General features: G+C 37.8%; 1 protein-coding gene across 1 annotated transcript in view; it reads left to right on the plus strand.

The window, feature by feature from the left end:
* The window catches only part of LOC101971998 (guanine nucleotide-binding protein G(q) subunit alpha), a 279,733-nt gene extending 260,999 nt beyond the window's left edge, over positions 1 to 18,734 (plus strand). The window contains exons 6-7 of the mRNA XM_078047445.1: positions 7,616 to 7,769; positions 13,443 to 18,734. Of these exons, the coding sequence (XP_077903571.1) occupies positions 7,616 to 7,769; positions 13,443 to 13,633 (345 nt within the window). The 3' untranslated portion in view covers positions 13,634 to 18,734. The remainder of the gene's footprint in view (positions 1 to 7,615; positions 7,770 to 13,442) is intronic.
* Positions 18,735 to 19,081: the final 347 nt, after the last annotated feature.

Here is a 19,081-nt window from a genome sequence, read left to right on the forward strand (position 1 = left end):
GAAATGATATGTGTCCAGCTGAGTTTGATGTCCTTATCCTATCCCTGTTTTCTGATTTGTTTAGCTGAAGTGGGGCAGCTAAGAAATCTGTCTTTAATTATTTCTCATTCCAACTGCACCGCTTATCTATTACGTCTGTTTTCTTGGTTTTCTCTGGAGTTGAAAATTTTGAGCACTTTTAGAGATTAGGAAGATATTCCCCATTAACATGTGGAAAATCTTAGGAAGAAGCATTCTCCATGTGAGTGAAATTAGTAGAGAGCTAGGCGACTTTGCAGTTTCTTATGAATCAAGTGTGTTTGGACTTGATGGGTAGATAATGTGCAATTCCAGGGAATGGTAAGATTTCACCCACTGTACTGTTTACCCAGTGACTTGAGGTAAGCAAGTGGCCTCACCAAGAGGTTTTTAACTAGCAATTTTGCCATTAGTGATTGTGGCTACCATAAAAAAGTTACTGTGTACCCAGATCATAAGTGAGGTGCTTTGACATGCTTTGTCTCACTCTTTCCTCTCAAACTCTAGGAGATACTGGGAGACTTGAGGCTCAGAGATGCTCAGCCACTTGCCCAAGTTCACAGTCTTTGAGACAGAGCCATGTGTCAAATGAGCTCCCTGGTTCACAGCCCTAGCCCTTTACCACTGGGCCCTGCTGCAACATCAGCATCTTCTCTGCCAGATTATCTCCAGCACATTTTCATACAGCAGATTCCTGTAAACTCCTGGACTCTTTCCTTCTGCCTTCCTTACCTCCTTTTCCCTCTCCACCCCCATCTCTAATAGGAGTTTGACATAGAGTATGTTTTGAACTGTCCCTACTGTTGACATCAGGATGCATAACAGTGTGATACTGCTGAAGGTACAAAGTCAAACATGACAAACTAATTATAATAAATAATCCAGGGAGGAAAGAAATATGCAAAATACTGGGCTTGCAAATTTTTTTCATTAAGCCTTAGAGTAATTTGTCTTTTGAGTTTTTGCATTATCTTCCTAGTAGACATATGTAAATGAAATAAATACCTGACAGAATATTTATTTTCCCTCATTAGGGATTTGAACTTTTTAAATTACAGAATGTTTGACAAACTACACATGATAATTTTGATACAAAAATAACATTATCATATCCAGATCTCTCTCAATAGAAAGTATGGCCCTGGCCTTCTTTTAATGGAAAGCTTGAGAAACACAGTCACAGAATTGTGAACATAGACATTGTGAACACAGAATCACAGCCATCCAACTACTTCTGGCATCAGTGAGTCTGTGGGTCACCTAGGCCCTGGGTGTCTCTTTAATACCACAGCATCTCTACACCCTGGAAGTCTTCCTCTCCATTTCTCTGGAGTGCATCATGCATCCATTGAGAGCTACAGACAACTAATAGATGACTGTTAGCCCTCAGTGATGAGATTTGACAATCTGCATGTTGATTTCTTCAGTGTCTAGTTTTACATTTAAGGGCTATTACATTCTAGATCTTATGGGGAATGTAATTCACTGTGATTCATCAAAGAGATGCAGGCAGATAGGTGACTTATATCAGGTAAAAGAAGTAAGGGTCTCAGTCTAAATTTGCTCTTTGTTTTAAAACAATGGGTGAGCTTTGTGAGAAGAGCATGTGCTTATTGGCAAGCTAATGAAGAGCTGCAAAGTTAGTGAAATGGATGCTAAGATCTCTAGTATAATTCTTTTGACAGAGGGAAGTACCACCTTGACAGAAAGAGGGCTAGAGAAAGCTTATGAGCAAAATTGAGCTCTCGATGGCAGCCAAGCTACAAAATACATAGGCATGAAATACCCCATTAGGCCCTTTGGCAGTTTTTTATACAGAAGTTTAGACCAGACCATAGACTGAGAAGAGCTAGGTTCTAGTTGGGGTCTTGAGCTCTGTCCACTGGATCTGGCCTTTTCTGTGATCAGAGGTTCATTTGCACTTGAGCCAGAGGGAAGGCAAATGATTGCATCTCGGCATGCCAGACTTGGTAGTCCAGCATGGCTTTCTGATACACTCTCCTGCATCCCAGCATTGAAAACATATAGGCATTGCAGGCTTAACAGGTTATTTTAGGAGCCACAGAGGCTGGGCACATATGTTTTTCATGAAACTTAGCATGTTTATGCCATGCTTGCTCCCACCATATGATACAAATAAGGAAAAAAATATTGCCCATTCTCAACACAATTTTTCTTATTTAATGCACAGGTTCCAGAGATCAGAAGCCCTGGCACACTGTTCATTCAGAATTTCACAGATCCCTTCAAAGGACCTTGGATTTAAATTTTCCTATGCTTTGCTTTTGTCCAATCTTGCCTACATGACCTCAATCTCCTCTGTCACTGCTCAAGAGAGCTCTGATAAGACCAACCATGTAGACTGGAATGACATATTGGCATGTCTATCTTCTTTGCCTGTATAAGTCAGGGACTGTGCCCAGCATGCAACAAGCACTCCACAAAATGGTGGGCAAACCAGACATAGCAAAACAGGCACTGGGTGGAAGAAGATGCGAGCCCCAGAGTCTCAGAAAGGACTGCTTGGGGAAGTCCAGTTGACCTAGGCCTTGATAGATGAGGAGTGAGAATAGCACTGTAGGCCCAGGTTAGGGAAATGCAGTCTTTCTTAAATGATGATATTGACATTGGATCTCTTCATCTGGAAAGGAAAACTTTGGTATAGGGGCTCAGATTAAAGGTGTACACAGGGAATCAGGCCATGGCAAACTGTGAATACCAGGCTGAAATTTGGAGTTTTACACTGTAAGCAGTGTTAGACAATCATATTTTTGCCAGAGATTTCATTAAATAGTAGTTTTTGTAGATTTGAACACTTGAGAATTGATTTATTAAAAACTAGAGGTGTAAGAACCCTCATTTATGACTTGATCAGGGCTTTCTGATCAGACTATTCAAGGGAGGATTTTCATGGGTCACCATGCTCTCTACAATTACATACAGGGAGCAGGGAACCTGGCTGTCCTCCCACAGCTAGGAATGGTATAAATGCTTCTTCCTGGTTTAGTGCTTGCCACTTGCTGGTTCCAACCCTTAGGACAAGTGCCTTGCCTCTCAGTGTGGGCTGGGTAAGTCTGACATTTTCGTGGCCACATATACTTGAGGCAGATGACTTAATAGAGACCAGTCAGACCCCTGTGGTGTCTCACACGTGACTTACAGAGACCAAGCAGGACCTTCTTTTCTGTCCCTGCTATAGTTCTCTCGCCTGTGCTGAAACCACCCTTCATTGGGCTCAGGAGAAGTGATGGGTCTGGTGACAGCAGTTGGAAGCCTCTTTGTGCCCAGGTCTAGGCCAGGCCATTCTTTTAACAGGGAGCCCCCTATTTTGAATAGTAAAACCTTTGTTGGTATCCTCCCAGATACTTTTGTACATTTCCCAACTATTAAATCTCTAAGAAAAGAGAATATGGGATTAGTACCACCCCTCAGACTGCCATGTCTTCAAAATGAACAAAAAACTCCCTGTTTTTTATCATTGGACACACCTGTGTCTCATACATTGCTCCTTTGTTTTTCTCTTCAAAACCTCATGGCCTGGCAAACTACTAAAGAACAAGTGCCACAGAGTCCCCTAGGACATGCCATTCCCTCTAGATTTCAGTTTTTACTGAGCAGAGGAGATTATGCTACACACTCTGCATATTCCACTACCTTGTGAGGCATTGTGCAAATCCATTTCGGATTTAGTCCAAGACTTTGATACAAAGCATATTGGTTTGTAAATATTCTGGGGGTTAACATAAGGAATTTTCACTACAGAATGAAAAACACATCACATAGCATGAAGAAAGAATTGTAGTTCTTGCACAAAAAGAATGAAGCCAGCATGATTAGAATTGTATTTCGGGACTCAGATACTTGCTTATGTATCAACTAGGACTGCTTATTAAGAGAATGGGGTAGAGCATCACCTTCCTCTTTGTTATCAAGGCTCAGCAAGCTTTTTATACCTTCTACCTCAGGTGGAAGGTGACTATGGTGGCAACATCTGCCTTACCCAGGAGCCTTTTAGAAGTGCCCTGTGCTGTCAGGCACAGTAGCACACACCTGTAATCCTAGTGTCATGGGAGGCCGAGGCAGGAGGATCACAAGTTCCAGGTTCTTGCTGAGCAACCTAGCAATAACCTGAGACCCTATCTCAAGATTAAATAATTAATTAATATTTAATTAATTAGGGGTGTAGCTCAGTGGCAAAGCACCCCCTGGCTTTAATCCCAAGTACCAAAAAAGAAGAAAAATGCTATAAGAATCCTTGTTTTAACAAGATCCCCTGGTGATTCAGAATGATATTTAGAGAAGCTGGTCTTCAGCATCGTGCCTCACAAAGACCAGTGGCCATCAGCATCACCTGGAGAGCTGATTGAAGGCTGCTTGGTGCTGACGCTGCCAACAGTTGTCCCCTTTTGCTTTCTAGCTTTCTTCTAGTATGCTAAAGCCCCAGTCTACCGGGCACATGATGAACAGGGAAATATCCTAGAGTAAATTCCAAGTACATGCCTGACTAAAGCTTTAGCAGATGGGGAACAGGCTCTGCCTCCAGAGTGGCCTTGGGCACAGCAGACTGGACACAGTACTGGGCTCAGGAGAGATTCTCCTAGCCAGTGTCCCATAAGCTAGTACAAGGCCACCTTCCAACTGACATCACTGGAGACTATTAATCAGAGACTTAGAGGTACCTTCTTCTGTATTGATGCAGTCAGAACCCCTGTCCCTGACAGGGGCCCAATTACTTACCCTGGAGGGATTCCAACAAAAGGGATAGGGAGGGCCCTTCCCTTGGGAGCTCACTACCTGCTTCTGGAGGCTCAGTATATTGATGAGTCTTTCTTTGGGGACTCACTATAGATGCCAGGGTGTGCACATCACTGTTTAGACCAAGATTCTTCAAAGCCTGCAGTACATCTTTCTAGAATTTCTTTAGCCATAAGAAGAAAGGAGCCAGGCATGGCAGTGCACATTTGTAATCCCAGCAACTCAGGAGGCTGAGACAGGATTGAGAGTTGAAAGCGAGCCTCAGCAATACTGAGGTGCTAAGCAACTCAGTGAGACCCTGTCTCTAAATAAAATACAAAATAGAGCTGGGGACATGGCTCAGTGATTGAGTGCCTTCTGAGTTCAATCCCTGGTACCACCCCACCACCACCAAAAAAAAGGAATGTAACGCTCCTGTCAGAAATGTTAATATCTAATTTTCTTCAGATGATTCTTCTTAATTAGTTCAATTATTGGGGGCTTTATTCTTCTTCATTATCAAAATATTCAGCCTATAAAATCTGAAGCTAAGAGGTATCATTTGTCAGATAATATCATTTCCATGCCTTAAAATTTTATCTCTAGGGCTGGGGTTGTGGCTCAATGTTATAGTGCTTGCCTGACATGTGTGAAACACAACACCACATATAAATAAATAGTACATACATACATACATACATAGATAAAATAAAGGTCAATTGAAAAACTAAAAATATACATATAAAAAATTTTAATCACTGGTTGTAGAGAGTAAAAACATGTTTAAAGGCTATTCATGGACTGGGGTTGTAGCTCAATGGTAGAGCGCCTGCCTAGCGTGTGTGAGGCATTGGGTTTAATCCTCAGCACCACATAAAAATAAATAAAGATATTGTGTCAAAAATCACATTGCATCATTTTTTTTAAAAGACTATGCATGTCACTTATGTAAAATACAAATATATGCAGCAAGATAAGTCCTGCCTCTTGAGCTATGAATTAACCTTTCACTATATCAGCCCACTTGTTTCTAAGCAATCACAGGCACAAAGTCAAAAGGTTGAAGAAATTGATGATGATCAACTTTACTAATTTTTGTAAGGCACTGCTTTGGAAAAGTGGGCCATTTCATCTTGATTTGAATTGGCATGCTTTATAAGAAAAACTAACAAGACATATTCAATATCTGGAAAATTGCACATAGTGAGTGAATTCCCCCAGAGATTTCCTGGAAAGGCAGTCAGAGAGTTATGCAAAAGAGTGTTTTGGTCCTTGTAGCCCTGCACTATGAAAGTTAAGGTGCATCCTCCAGTAGAAGGGGAAAATCTGAGCAGAAAATAACAATAGCTTGAGCCCTCAGTCTTAATGGTCATCCCTGAAATATCATTCATTCCCTTATACATGTTGGAAGGGGGATGTATCCAACATTTCATGTAACAAAAAATAGATGAATACAACTCAAACTAGCTTAAAACAGAAAGGATACTTACTGATATTACTAGAAAATCCAGGTCTACGTGACCTATTAGAACCAGATGAGTGAGACCAGCTTAGAAAAAAACTGATCTTTCAGTTTCAATGTGGCTTCTGAGACTATGTCATTTCTCTTCCATATTTTCCATAAAGGCAAAGTTCTTCTTTGTTCTACAGTTCCCAGCAAAAGCCCTAGTTGACTGGCTCAGTGGAAGGGGAGCTCTTCCTGCCATAGACCCGGGTCAGAGCCCAGGCCTGAACCAGCCCATGTGTCAGGGAACTCAGTATTCTGGCTTAAACCACAGAGCTACCCTTTAGCAGCAGATGTGGGCACTATTCCAGACAGGCTTTTCCATTGCTGGGAAAGCTCAGTCATCACATGTGGAACTAAGGAAGGCAATTGGAAAGTGCAGTCTTAACAGAGTGTCCAGGAGGAGGTATGTCCACACATCTTGGCTCTAAAATCCTCAGAAAAGGGAATTCCCCAAACCTATTCCCAGAGGGTGGAAATGATGTAGAGGTGAATGTGTCTGAGAGGAAGAGTGATAAGCAGATTAGGAAGAATGTTGGATTCTCTGGCTTTTGGCTAATGGTCCCCTAAGAGTGATGAGTGTCTTCATTTCTACAGAACAGACTGACTAATTTCCTTGAGTATCCATTTAAGGTTTCTATTATCAATATAAACTTGAAAGTATAACCTGAGATAAGAACACTTTCTCACAAATGTTACTATGTGTTTTCTCCACATTGTGTATGAAAATCATAGCGTATCATAAGGAAAAAGTGTTGTGCATCAATAAACAGGAAATATATGATATTAAAATTTTTCCCCCACGTGTTGCTTATCAAGGGAGATGTAGGTATATATTTATGTGTATGCACACACATACACATGATTCTAGTAGGAATAATTTAGAAATCCAGATATGCTTTGGGCAAAGAAGTAACTTTATTTTGAATGTTTTAAATAAATCATGAGACTTCAAGTAAATATAGTTTAGGAAATGCAAAATCAAGCCTTATATCTAGTTCTTAATTCAGATCTTAAGTATTTGGTCATGAATGAAATTTGGTGAAAATTTATGACCGAGTATCAGAATATAACATGATTATCTAGATTTTAATTTTCTCTTTCAGCCTTAAAAGTTTTTCACCAGACATTGTTACTTTTATTCTCTTGTGCTTGTCAGTCTGAAAGTTGGCATAATGAAAACAGCCATTGTTTGTCACAATTAATTGCATGTAAGTCCTGACAAGCTCATCTCATGATTATAAAAATAGGATGCATTCAGAAGATGGGTTGGACATATGAAATAACACAAACTCACAGACTGAGTCATCACGTCGTAATTCACTCCTTGTTTTTTCTGTTTGTTTGTTTTTTTTCCAGAACCGAATGGAAGAAAGCAAAGCACTCTTTAGAACAATTATCACATATCCCTGGTTCCAGAACTCCTCAGTTATTCTGTTCTTAAACAAGAAAGATCTTCTAGAGGAGAAAATTATGTATTCCCACCTAGTTGACTACTTCCCAGAATATGATGGTAAGTCCACCCTGTTCAGGCAGCCCATAGCTGAGCATGAGTTATGTATGCCAGCACCCATGCAAGAGTTAGCACATTGTAAGCACCTTTGCTGCAGAGCCTGGGCATTGGGATTGTTGAAGTACTAGTTATTGATTGCTCTTTCTTATAATGACACAGCACAAAACACTGTGTTCCCTAATGCTAAAAAAGTTACAGAAAAAAAGAAAACAAGTTCTCATATGTTTTAAAATAACCAGATCAGAGAAAGGAACAATTCAATAGTTTTGACCAGTTGTCTCTCAGCCATTATAGTTTTCTTTTTCTCTCCTTTCATTTTTTTTTTTTATAATCCACTTCTGCCTTTGTCTAGAGCAAGAACACAGTTTTATGGTCAAGAGCCAATCTCTGAATCTACCCAAGTTCAAATCTCAATTCTGACACTTCTTATTTATAGAACTATAATCAAAGTCACTTGATTTTACTGAGTCTTTGGGCCAAACTTGTGGGATTGTTTTATAAACTGTAATAGATATTATATATATGACATTTAGCATGATGCCGTACACAATGAATATTCCAGAAACATTTGTTCTGGTGGGACTTCATGGCCTAGTGAAGTTCCACCATCTATAGTGATATTAGCTGCCCTTTAAGCTCTAGATGCAGCTCTTAGAATCTGTAGCACCCAGTTCAGTACTCACATGACTTTGCATTATTTACCTCATTCTTAGAAGTAGATTTTTGCCTTCCCTAACTAGACTGTGAATTCTGAACAACTCACTCTCTCTCTGAAAAATACTTGTTAATTGATTGATCAAGTAATCCATGTCCAGCCACTCTAAACCAAATGAGTCATAGTCACTGTTCTGTAAATGCTTGAATCTGGATCAGAAGGGGCAAACTTTGGTCTGCCATCTGTTTTTATGAAGTTTTATTGAGACACACCCACACCTATTCCCATGACTCCTTTCACATTGCAGCTACAGAAGTGGGTAATTGTGACAGAGATCAAATGGTCTGCAAAAGCCTAAAATATTCAGTCTCAGCCCTTTACAGAGTGTTTGCCAAGCCCTGGTCCAGACAGTCATTAAGAGCATGTACTTCAAATGTCTCAGAGTTCCATCTCTGCCACTCTCTGGAAGTGTTGCTTTAGACAAGTTTATTTAACTACTCCTCCTGAGAAGAGAAGGATTGAATGGAGTCATATGTAAATGTAAATCTCTTATCACAGAACCTGGCACAGAGAAAAGCCAAACCCCAAAGTACCATACAATCATATGTAACAATAGGAGAAGAGATTATTTTTAAGTTACATTATCACCAGAAGGTATACAGAATGGGCATCAGTTCAACAGTGGTTTTGTACTTTTGAAAACTCCCTGGAAAATAATTCTTGTAAATCTGAGAATAATTGGGCTGGGGTTGTGACCCAGTTGTAAGGCACTTGCCTGGCATGTTGAGGCACTGGGTTCAATTCTTAGCACCGCATTTAAAGAAATAAAACAAAGGTCCATCAACAACTAAGAAAAAAAAAACTTGAGAATAACTTCAGCTTCATAGCTTTCTGTGAAGATCCAAACATACCAGGGATAGAGATTTAGTCATCTTTTCATCCCACATGCATTTTGGAAGAGAAATATTATGTTTAATGAGATGTTCAATAAAAGAATCTAAAGGTTTGTAAATTAGAAATATGCATATTTGCAGATGTTACCAACTGTTAGAGATCGTGCTCTTTTTTGTTAGCAGTATGTTTACATCCCTTCTTCAAGTACACCTTCCTTTGTGCTTTGCTATTCTTTTAAAGACAAATACTTTCTCAGGCTGAACAGCATTTTTCTCTTCTACTCCTTTTCACTTGCCACTCTCCTGGAAGCAAGTCCTGATGCCTGAGACTGTATCCCTTGGCATTAAATACGAGATTTACCTGAATAACATGGGCATGAAACTCAGGTGTAGACCTAAAACACATGTGCTTTCCTCACACACCAGAAGGAGAGCCTTCTTTATTTTTCCCCCAGAATTTGATGAGAGTCAGTGCAAGATAGTGACTGCTCCATACAGTACCACACATAGTAGCCTGGCCTGGACTGGCTTGTTTTCCTGATGTGCTTGCATAAGAGTCAGATAGCACTGCCCATCCACTGAACTTAAGTCCCCTAAGACTCAAGCTGCTAAGCAGTGACAGGCAGAGCCACACTATGTGGTGGTTAATTGTTCTGCAAGAGGACATTTTTCTGTGATGGATGTTTGCAGAACTGTTCATTTCTCTCTGCCACATCTTTTAATCCCTTTAATCTCCTTTGTCCACTAATCCCCAGATTCCCCATCATTGTGAGCATTTTCCTTCTCATATGTGCCCATTGTGAATGTTTTAAAATCTGAAGATGTTTCCTCCTGTATACACATAATCCTCATCAGAAATGTGGCCACAGAAAAAGAAGATGCTGACTCTGTTAAATCTCAAAGCAAACCAGCTGTTATTTCATGAGCCTCAAAGTCCCTGTTAGACAAGTGAAAGACTGAAAAAAATCTAGGCCCACTCTGCAGGAATGTTTTCATAATGAGCATGTTTATAGTATTATAAATTTCACACTTCCACATTTCTGCACTTCTAGGTCTTAATCATAATGAATGCTATTTCTGTATTTCCCTTAAGGATGGTAAATTACAATTTCCACATGGACTTGAATTGCAAAATTGTTTATATAGACTGGAATTTTGTTCCTGCTATGATGGCTAGAATGCTTTCTTTGTAGTTTTTGTTTATTCAAATAACATAAGTTATACTTAAAAACATAACACACTCCAGTGTACTTCAGCAAACTTGAATCTAGTTCCAATATTCTTTAGGGTAAATAAAAAAGAAAAAAAAATATATAGTCCCTTCTTTCCCAAATAGGACAAGTAAAAAGTGATGTAGGTCAGCCACAAGTCACAGTGTTTTTATGAAAATGACAAACTTCCCCTGCTCCAACAATCTATGAACATTTTCCTTCTAATATGTGCTCATGTGAATGTTTTGAAATATGAAAATTTCAAACATTATATATATTTAAATTTTTAAAGTATTTTTTAGTACTGCTCTGGAACTAGTAAGTTAACTTATACAGTACATTGAAAAGATAGAACATTAAATATTTATATATACATAAACATTTAAACTATTTGTGGGTATTATATATAAAATGTCATTTTTAATTAGGGCTCTGTGTATGTGTATGTGTGTGTGTACAGGCGCACACGCTGCCAATTAAACCCAAGACCTTGTTATGCATGCTAGACAAGCATTGTGCCACTAAGTTTATCCCTAGTCCTAATTTGGGGCACCTTTTTCTTTCTCTCTGCCACATCTGAAAGGTGTGATGCCAACCTTTCAGTTACTTACAGATGTTTAAATTCCTGGTCCCTAAGTCAAAAACTCAGCCATTACTTTTGTTAATTGTACAAATGAGAAAAAAGTTTTCACAGTTTACTCAATAGTACTGAGCCCCAGCATATAACAAGGTTGATTTGTAAGTTTTCAAGCTGGCTATCTGAAACTTAGGATGCATTTTTTAGAAATGGTGGTCAGGCCCTCAGTAGAGTTCTCAAAGAGTTTTCTTTATTCCAACCAGTAGATAACAAGAATATTTATAGAAAAAAACCCAAGTGGTGAATCCTAGGAGGGTCTTTTCCAACAGGAAAGAAGAGATCAAGCCTTCTTGCTGATATAGAACTAACTTGCATCACTAGAGAGAAACACAGACATTTAGTGGCACAAAGATGGATTTAAGATATGCTCAACCCTTGAAAGGTAGTTGTGTATTGATGTTGCTATTAATTTAAAACAATAAGTTTGAAAGTAATATATTTATCAAAATTTTTAAATAAGCTTTAAAAAACTTTATTAATATAATTCACATAGGATATAATTCACCCATTCAAAGTATATAGTTAATAGCTTTTGGTATATTATGTTATGAATTTTTTAATTCTGATGTAATTTGCATAGTAATGTAATTTTTTAACTACAATACTATGCAAACATTCCATGGTACCAATTGATTTCAAGGCATCAATTACATTTACAATGCTATGCAAACATCACCGGTATTCCCAAAATGTTTTCTCTATCCTAGTTAATCAATAATATTCCATTACCTCTTGATGAATGTGTGGTAATCCTTATTTTACTTTCTGTCTCTCTGAATTCAAGATACCTCTTAAAAGAACAGTATTTGTTCTTTTATGGTTTATTTTACTTAGTAAAATATTTTTAAGTTCATGTATCTTATAGCTTCTGTCAGAATTGCATTCCTTTTTATGGTTGAATAATATTTCATTGTATGGATGTACCCTTTTTGGCTTAACCATTCATCAGCTGATGGATACTTGGAGTATTTTCCCCTGTTGAGTATTTAATGGAAGTTGTGACTAATACTGCCATAACATTAATCTGTAAGAGCCTCTTCTCTCAGCTCCTTTGGATATATACCTACAAGTAGAATTTCTAGATCATAAGGGAATTTTATCCTCAGCTTTTTAAGAACCACCAAACTATTTTCAACAGTGGCTACACCATTGTACATGCACACCACTAGTGCTCAAATGTACAAACTTCTCTTTACCAGTAGTTATTTTCCACCTTTTAAAAATTATAGCCATTCTAGTAGATGGGAAAGGGATCTTGTGATTTCCCTAGATGAATGACAGTTGAGCATTTCTTCATGTATTTAGTGGTAATTTACATACCCTCTTTTGAAGAAATGTCTATTCAAGTCTTTTGCCCATTTTTTCATCAGGTTGCCTTTCTGTTGAAATGTAGCAGTTCTTTATGTTTTCTGGGTGCTAAATTCTTATCACAGATATGATTTGCATATATTTTCTCCTATTTTCTAGGTTGTCTTTTCCTTAATAATGTCCTTTGAAACACAAATGCTTTTAATTTTGATGAAGTCCAGTTTTAATCTATTTTTTGTTGCCTCTGTTTTGGTATCATATTTCAGTCCATTGCACAATTATTTATTTAAGTTTCTATCTTGCTAATATAACACAATTCTTATTCAAAGTATCTACAACAATGCTTGGTCCACAAGAGAGGCCAGAAAAATGTAAAAAAGTTCAAACCAATTTTTTACTCGTTACACATGATGAACTGAATGCTGTGTAAATATAGTGTGCTCTGAAACCCCAGAAGTCTATATGAGTGTGACTGCAGAGTACTGTTGAAGATGGACCTGACCATAAGAAGCAGGTGTTCTTTCCTGAGATTTAAATCTGAACAATGTCAGATAATCCATGGTACTGGGTCTTTAGGGGACAGAGTGAGGAGAGAGTCGGAGGCAGCTTTATTGTATGTGCACCTATGTACAGTTGATTCAGTTGAACAGAAGTAAGCAATCACTGTCCTTAAGAGCCTGTGGTTCCCTATCAACTAGAGAATCGGAGAGAAAAATAAACTTAGCTTGGACTTCAAGTCATCTTCTGTCCGCATCTGTCCACATTTTATGGTGGGAAGGAAGGTGGATGCACAGACAGACAGGCAAGTGACATAACAGTAGATTGCACACAGTAGTGGTCGGGAACATGATTATAACAGATCACATCTGCAGTGTGGATTAGTCCTCATTGGCAATTACACAATAAATATTTATTGAATGAATTAATGGATCAACTAACAAACTATCCCTCTCCACCCTTGGCCAACAGGACCCCAGAGAGATGCACAAGCAGCTCGAGAATTCATCCTGAAGATGTTCGTGGACCTGAACCCAGACAGTGACAAAATTATCTACTCCCACTTCACGTGTGCCACAGACACCGAGAACATCCGCTTTGTCTTTGCTGCCGTCAAGGACACCATCCTCCAGTTGAACCTGAAGGAGTACAATCTGGTCTAATCGTGCCTCCCAGAAACCTGCCCTTCCCTTCCCTGGTGGGCTATTGAAGATATACAAGAGGGACTGTATTTCTGTGGAAAACAATTTGCATAATACTAATTTATTGCCGTCCTGGACTCTGTGTGAGCGTGTCCACAGAGTTTATAGTAAATATTATGATTTTATTTAAACTATTCAGAGGAAAAACAGAGGATGCTGAAGTACAGTCCCAGCACATTTCCTCTCTATCTTTTTTTTAGGCAAAACCTTGTGACTCAATGTATTTTAAATTCTCAGTCATGCACTCACAAAGAGTCGTTTCTCTCTTTCTCTCTCTTACTCTCTTTCTTTTCTATTGAGCAAAACAAAGCTGATTTCCCTTTTTCCTAATCCATACATCCCTCCTGATTTTTTTTCCCAGGTTACAATGGCCTTTATCCTAGTTCTATTCTTGGTCACGTTTTTCTTTCGAATGATGGTCAGGACAATGTCATTCGATTTAAGCCATCCTACATCAGCTTAACCTAACACTTTGTAGTTTTTGCTGAAGGATTATATGTATTACTACTATGGTTTTCAATGTATTGCTCTGGATACACATCTAGTGTTTCTTTTTTGATACATAGTCTCGTCTAACTGGACTGGGACAAAGGATGCCCATCAAACAGTCAAGCGTCATTTCTTTGAGTTTTGACCTTCAGGCATAGTTCATGATTGCTCAGAGAAATGCACAGAAGTTGGAGGCATGGGCAAAGACACACAGAAGGAGTCCTTTCTTTTGAAATCCATGTGCCATTGTCCTTTCTCCCTTCCTTGCTGAATTCCCTGCCCCTGACTCCCCCGCCTCCACCCTTTCTTTAAATCACAGATGCCAAAAAACATGCCAACAGACACTACATTGCCCCAATGGCTGCTACCCAGAGCCTTTTCATAGGTTATTTTTTGTTTTTGTTTTTTGGTTCCAACTTTTTAAAATTTTTTCCTTTGCAATTGGGCCACAATTTTTAAATGATTTTTTTATTATGGGTATGTGTTGCCAAAACTGGCTTTTTGTAAAGCAAAACAAATTAAGACCTTACAAAATAAAAGCCAGTGTCTTAAAGAGAGTAAGACTGTGAAGCTGAAGATGACTGGCTGAGAAGGAACCTACCAGTTGCCAAATAATTGGTAACTGTAAATCTGATGCTCATGGTCCATTCTTTTCTTTGCCCTTCAGATCACGTGGTTTAGTGTCCAGTCCCACGTTGAGTGCCCCAGATCAGCACTGTAGAAAAGTCTCCTGTGTGGTTTATCATGAAATCTGCTCATGTCTTGTTTATTGGAAGCCAGTTTTACTCGCTCTTATGTCCTTTAAGTTCAAGGAAGTCTGCCAAGAACGTTGGTTGATAGTATTATCCTGACACCTTTAATTTGAAAAAAAAAAAAAAAGTGACTGCTGGTTTATCTCCTTCAGGATCTTCTTGAACTGGTGACTGATTGAGTTGAACTTAAGGAAGTTTTGTGGACTTAAAAGTAACCTCTCAGTGTTCCATTGAACATGTATCTCTGTAACTGAACCTCCTAGGAGAGATGTTTGAAATTTTACATGTGCAATTTTTCAACACATGCAAAAACTACAGCACATTTATCATGAACTTCTGACAAGCAGCCTAAGTCGAGATGTGATTTAAGAAAGAAATCATGATTGTTTTAAAGCTGCTGAGAAGTTAGCATGAGGCCATGACTCTAGTCTCAGTACTATTGGGCACTAGTCTAAACATTCATATAAATCACTTTTTTGAATAACAAAGGGGAGGGAGAAAATTAACAGCTTTTGAGTACCAAAGTTACTGAATAGTAATGAAATGTTCTTATTCTTAATTCTCCCAGCCTCAAACAACACAGGTTACTTTTTTTTTTCTTTACTCAGAAAGCACCTGTAATTTAATTAACAGACTGCCTGTAGGTATAGTGCAATTACGAATGCTCTAATCGTTGTACATACATCTCTCTTGATATTGCAGCATCCATACTGGCTTTGTAATCATTAATTTTTTTGGCAGATTGAATGTGCTGTATTGATATGTATCTATGTAATTGTATTGTATGTCTTATAGCTAATTCACATTTTGAATAATGTTATTTTATTTACTTTTTTAAGAGAGGAGAATGTAAATTTGTCAGTTTATTTCTGACTAGGGATATTTTTTTCCATTAAGAAAAGAAGAAAAAAACAAAAACCTTACTATCGTACAGAGCGGTACTAGCATCGTGCTGTATAAAATCATTTGCACATTCCTGAGTAGAGGTATACTGATTCTAAGACCCAAAGGTAATTTCATAGCAAAATACATAAAATCAGTCGGAGCTTTTATACAAACATGGAAACCAACTTTGTAGAACTTTTGCCATTTGATCTAGGATTGGAATATGAGCTTTTATACAATTCATATTCTTATTTGGCAAATGCACAGTTTAGTATTACCTCTCTGATGGCCTTTATTAGAGAAAGGCAGTTTTAGAAGCTATTGTGATCCACTAAGGAAACGTTTTAACAGCTAGAGACCACTGCTTGCCTGAAAGGGCGATCTTAAATTTGGTGCAGCAAAAAATAAAACAAAAAAATACAAAAATAAAAACAAAAAAAATGTAAACAGCAACATTTGATGGCCTACAGTGTGTATAGAGAAAACCTCATCACAAGATCATAAGTGTTACAGTTTTAGGGAATCAAGATATTCTATTTAATAGAGCTCTAGTAGATGTAGTTGATTAAACCTGATCTCAAAGCTCGAAGAAGCTGAGCAAAACAGGGAAAGATTGTTATATTTGTCTTTATGAAGTTGGGATGGAATTTGCTATGCAGAATTGAGGTTTGTGGCTTTGCTGCTTATCTTGGGGTGCATGACAGGATCCCTTCTTTTGAGAAGGGAAATAATTGATCACCCTAGCTGCAGTAAGGCATAGAAACCTAATTGTATTCACACTAGTCAATCGAAGCTACAGGATTTTTTGTTGATATTGTTTCTTTGGGGTTTTATTGAAGGGGCGAGGGGCGGGAAGGGATTCTTTTCAGTTTTGTATAAAACAAAGTTTACTCATGCTTTCTATTGTGATTGCTCTAAGCGTGTGCCACTGGACTCCTGTTGTTGATGCTCTAGGTAATGGAGGCTTGTGGCAAGTTTTATGGTGACTTGGGCATGTCTTATTCAAAAACAAAACACAAAACACAGAAACCTTTCTTCAGCATACCAAGGCAAGCAGCCATTTCATGACTCACGTAACACATTGCAGTGTACCAGTTTACAGATAATTTTTTCTTTTTTTTTAATTTTTTTATTTTTGTTTCTGCTTGATGCGGCAGTTCTAACCCACAGAGAATTCCTTATTTGTAAATTGGAGGTTTTTACTATGCCTTACAGAGCTTAAATTCAGAAGTTTGTGCCTCGAATCTGAAACAAAGGGAAATAACACACTTATTTAAAAGTCAGTAAATCCCCTAGAAGTTATCGGTTTTTTTTTTTTTCTTTCTTAACATTTCCATGTAAAGAGCTCTGTTGAATGTCATGAATAGATGTCGGGGGAAAGAAAAATCTTAGGAACCTGCACTTGTTATTCACTAGCAGATGACATCTACAGAAGGTATTTGAAGAACACCAGAAACTTTCTTTTTCTTTTTCCTTTTTTTTTTTTTCTTTTTTTAAATGAGATCAACTACCAGGCCTGATATTTTAAAAAGGTAATTCAGCTAAAGGGCAATTTACTTTTTTGTACTTCAGACTATCTTGATTGTCAAGGTGTACGAACTGTAATTTTAAAATTTATACTGCCACATGATTGTAAATTTTAGTTGTCTTAAGTTAGGAATTGGTGGAAAGCTATTTATGCTGGATTTGGGTCAAAATGACTTATCTGCAAAAAAATAAAAATAATAATGGGAAGAAAGGGCTGCATAATAAGATACTGCAAGACTCAAATATTGGTTGGAAATTCCCCTCAGATTACCCTCAATTTCCCTTTGTTTTCACTTTCTCAAGAAGAACGAATGAAATGAATTATAGCAGAATGTTAACCCATATAAAAATAAAGTGTACCCAAATATTGTAATGCATATTGCTGCTCTTCTTAAAAATCAATGAGGGTCTTAAACCACTTAATTGGCAATTAATAACATCTCAAATTCATGAAAATAAGGTGTGCTTGGTATACATTCATATTTTCTTCCAAAGAGATATCTTTGGTTAGAAACACACACAAAATCAAAACTAAGAATATCATATGTTTAACTATCTCTACATATTTCCAGCATATGTAGCGTTAATAGATCTGTCCTGGTACCTGTGTCTTGGGGATTTCATTTTAGTTCCATCAAGTTAGGAAAAGAAATGGCTTAGTTGTATATGATTAGCTAGATGTTTTTGGAGCCAGACACCTGCTGTTTAGTAGTTAACTTAGTACAGTCTAAACTTGTCATTTGTTTTCCTCACAGAGTAACCATTTCCTGTTCTCTTCCCTACTACCACTGCCCTTTCAATAACACTCTTGCCTCTAGAATCATATGTTCCAAGTATGCATACACACCTAGCACATAGTAGGTGCTCAAATATTAATTTCCTCCTTACCTTTCTTACCATGTAGCCTCCATTTCCCCATATGATTCCAACCCAAGCTCTTGGGTAAAATTGGATTTTATTTGGATAAAGAATTCTGACTTTGGTAGAAGTTTTTGGTAGACAGAAAATAATAACAGGGAGGAAGGTATTATTCTTCAGTAGAATATTTTTAGGTTTAGGAAAGAAAGATGGAAAATTACTGTGTAACTTTGTCCAGGTGACTTGGATTGAAACACATGTTTTTTGTGGATTTCTTTTCCTCAAAGAACTCTCTAAATGCAACTTCTTGCTGGATTCCTCACCCATCACGTTGGAACCCCTGACTAGACCATGTATTTAGGGAGTTTTGTCAGAAAACATTTTTAACTTACAGTATTTAAAAGAATCATATTTACTGTTCTTAAAATGTCATTCAATGCATGTATTGTCTATTGTTTGGGGATGGGAACTAGTTTTGCAAAAACACCTAATGTTGTATAATAATGCCCCAATGATCTTGCTGGTTAAAAATACAGTATTTTTGGCCATAATTTTGTACTACAGTATTCTTCATTCTTGAGTTTTGCTTCCCTTGAAGTTGCCTAAGTGCCTCTCAGAACATTTTTATTTTAAGGAGTTTGGAATACATCTTTGCTTCCTTAAGATGCTTTATGGTGTACATGCATTTTCCAAAGTAGGCAGGTTTCATGATTGCTACCCCCAACCCCTGTGCATGCACACATACAGCCTTTACCCATCCGTGTTCAATCAGAAATGTTACTCTCTTGTAGTGGAGAGAAAATTATATATATATATATATATATATATATATATATATATATAGAGAGAGAGAGAGAGAGAGAGAGAGAGAGTATTTATCAACTTTGCTCTTTTAGGA

Source organism: Ictidomys tridecemlineatus, chromosome 4 (assembly GCF_052094955.1).
Source record: "Ictidomys tridecemlineatus isolate mIctTri1 chromosome 4, mIctTri1.hap1, whole genome shotgun sequence".
NCBI classification, from domain to species: domain Eukaryota; kingdom Metazoa; phylum Chordata; class Mammalia; order Rodentia; family Sciuridae; genus Ictidomys; species Ictidomys tridecemlineatus.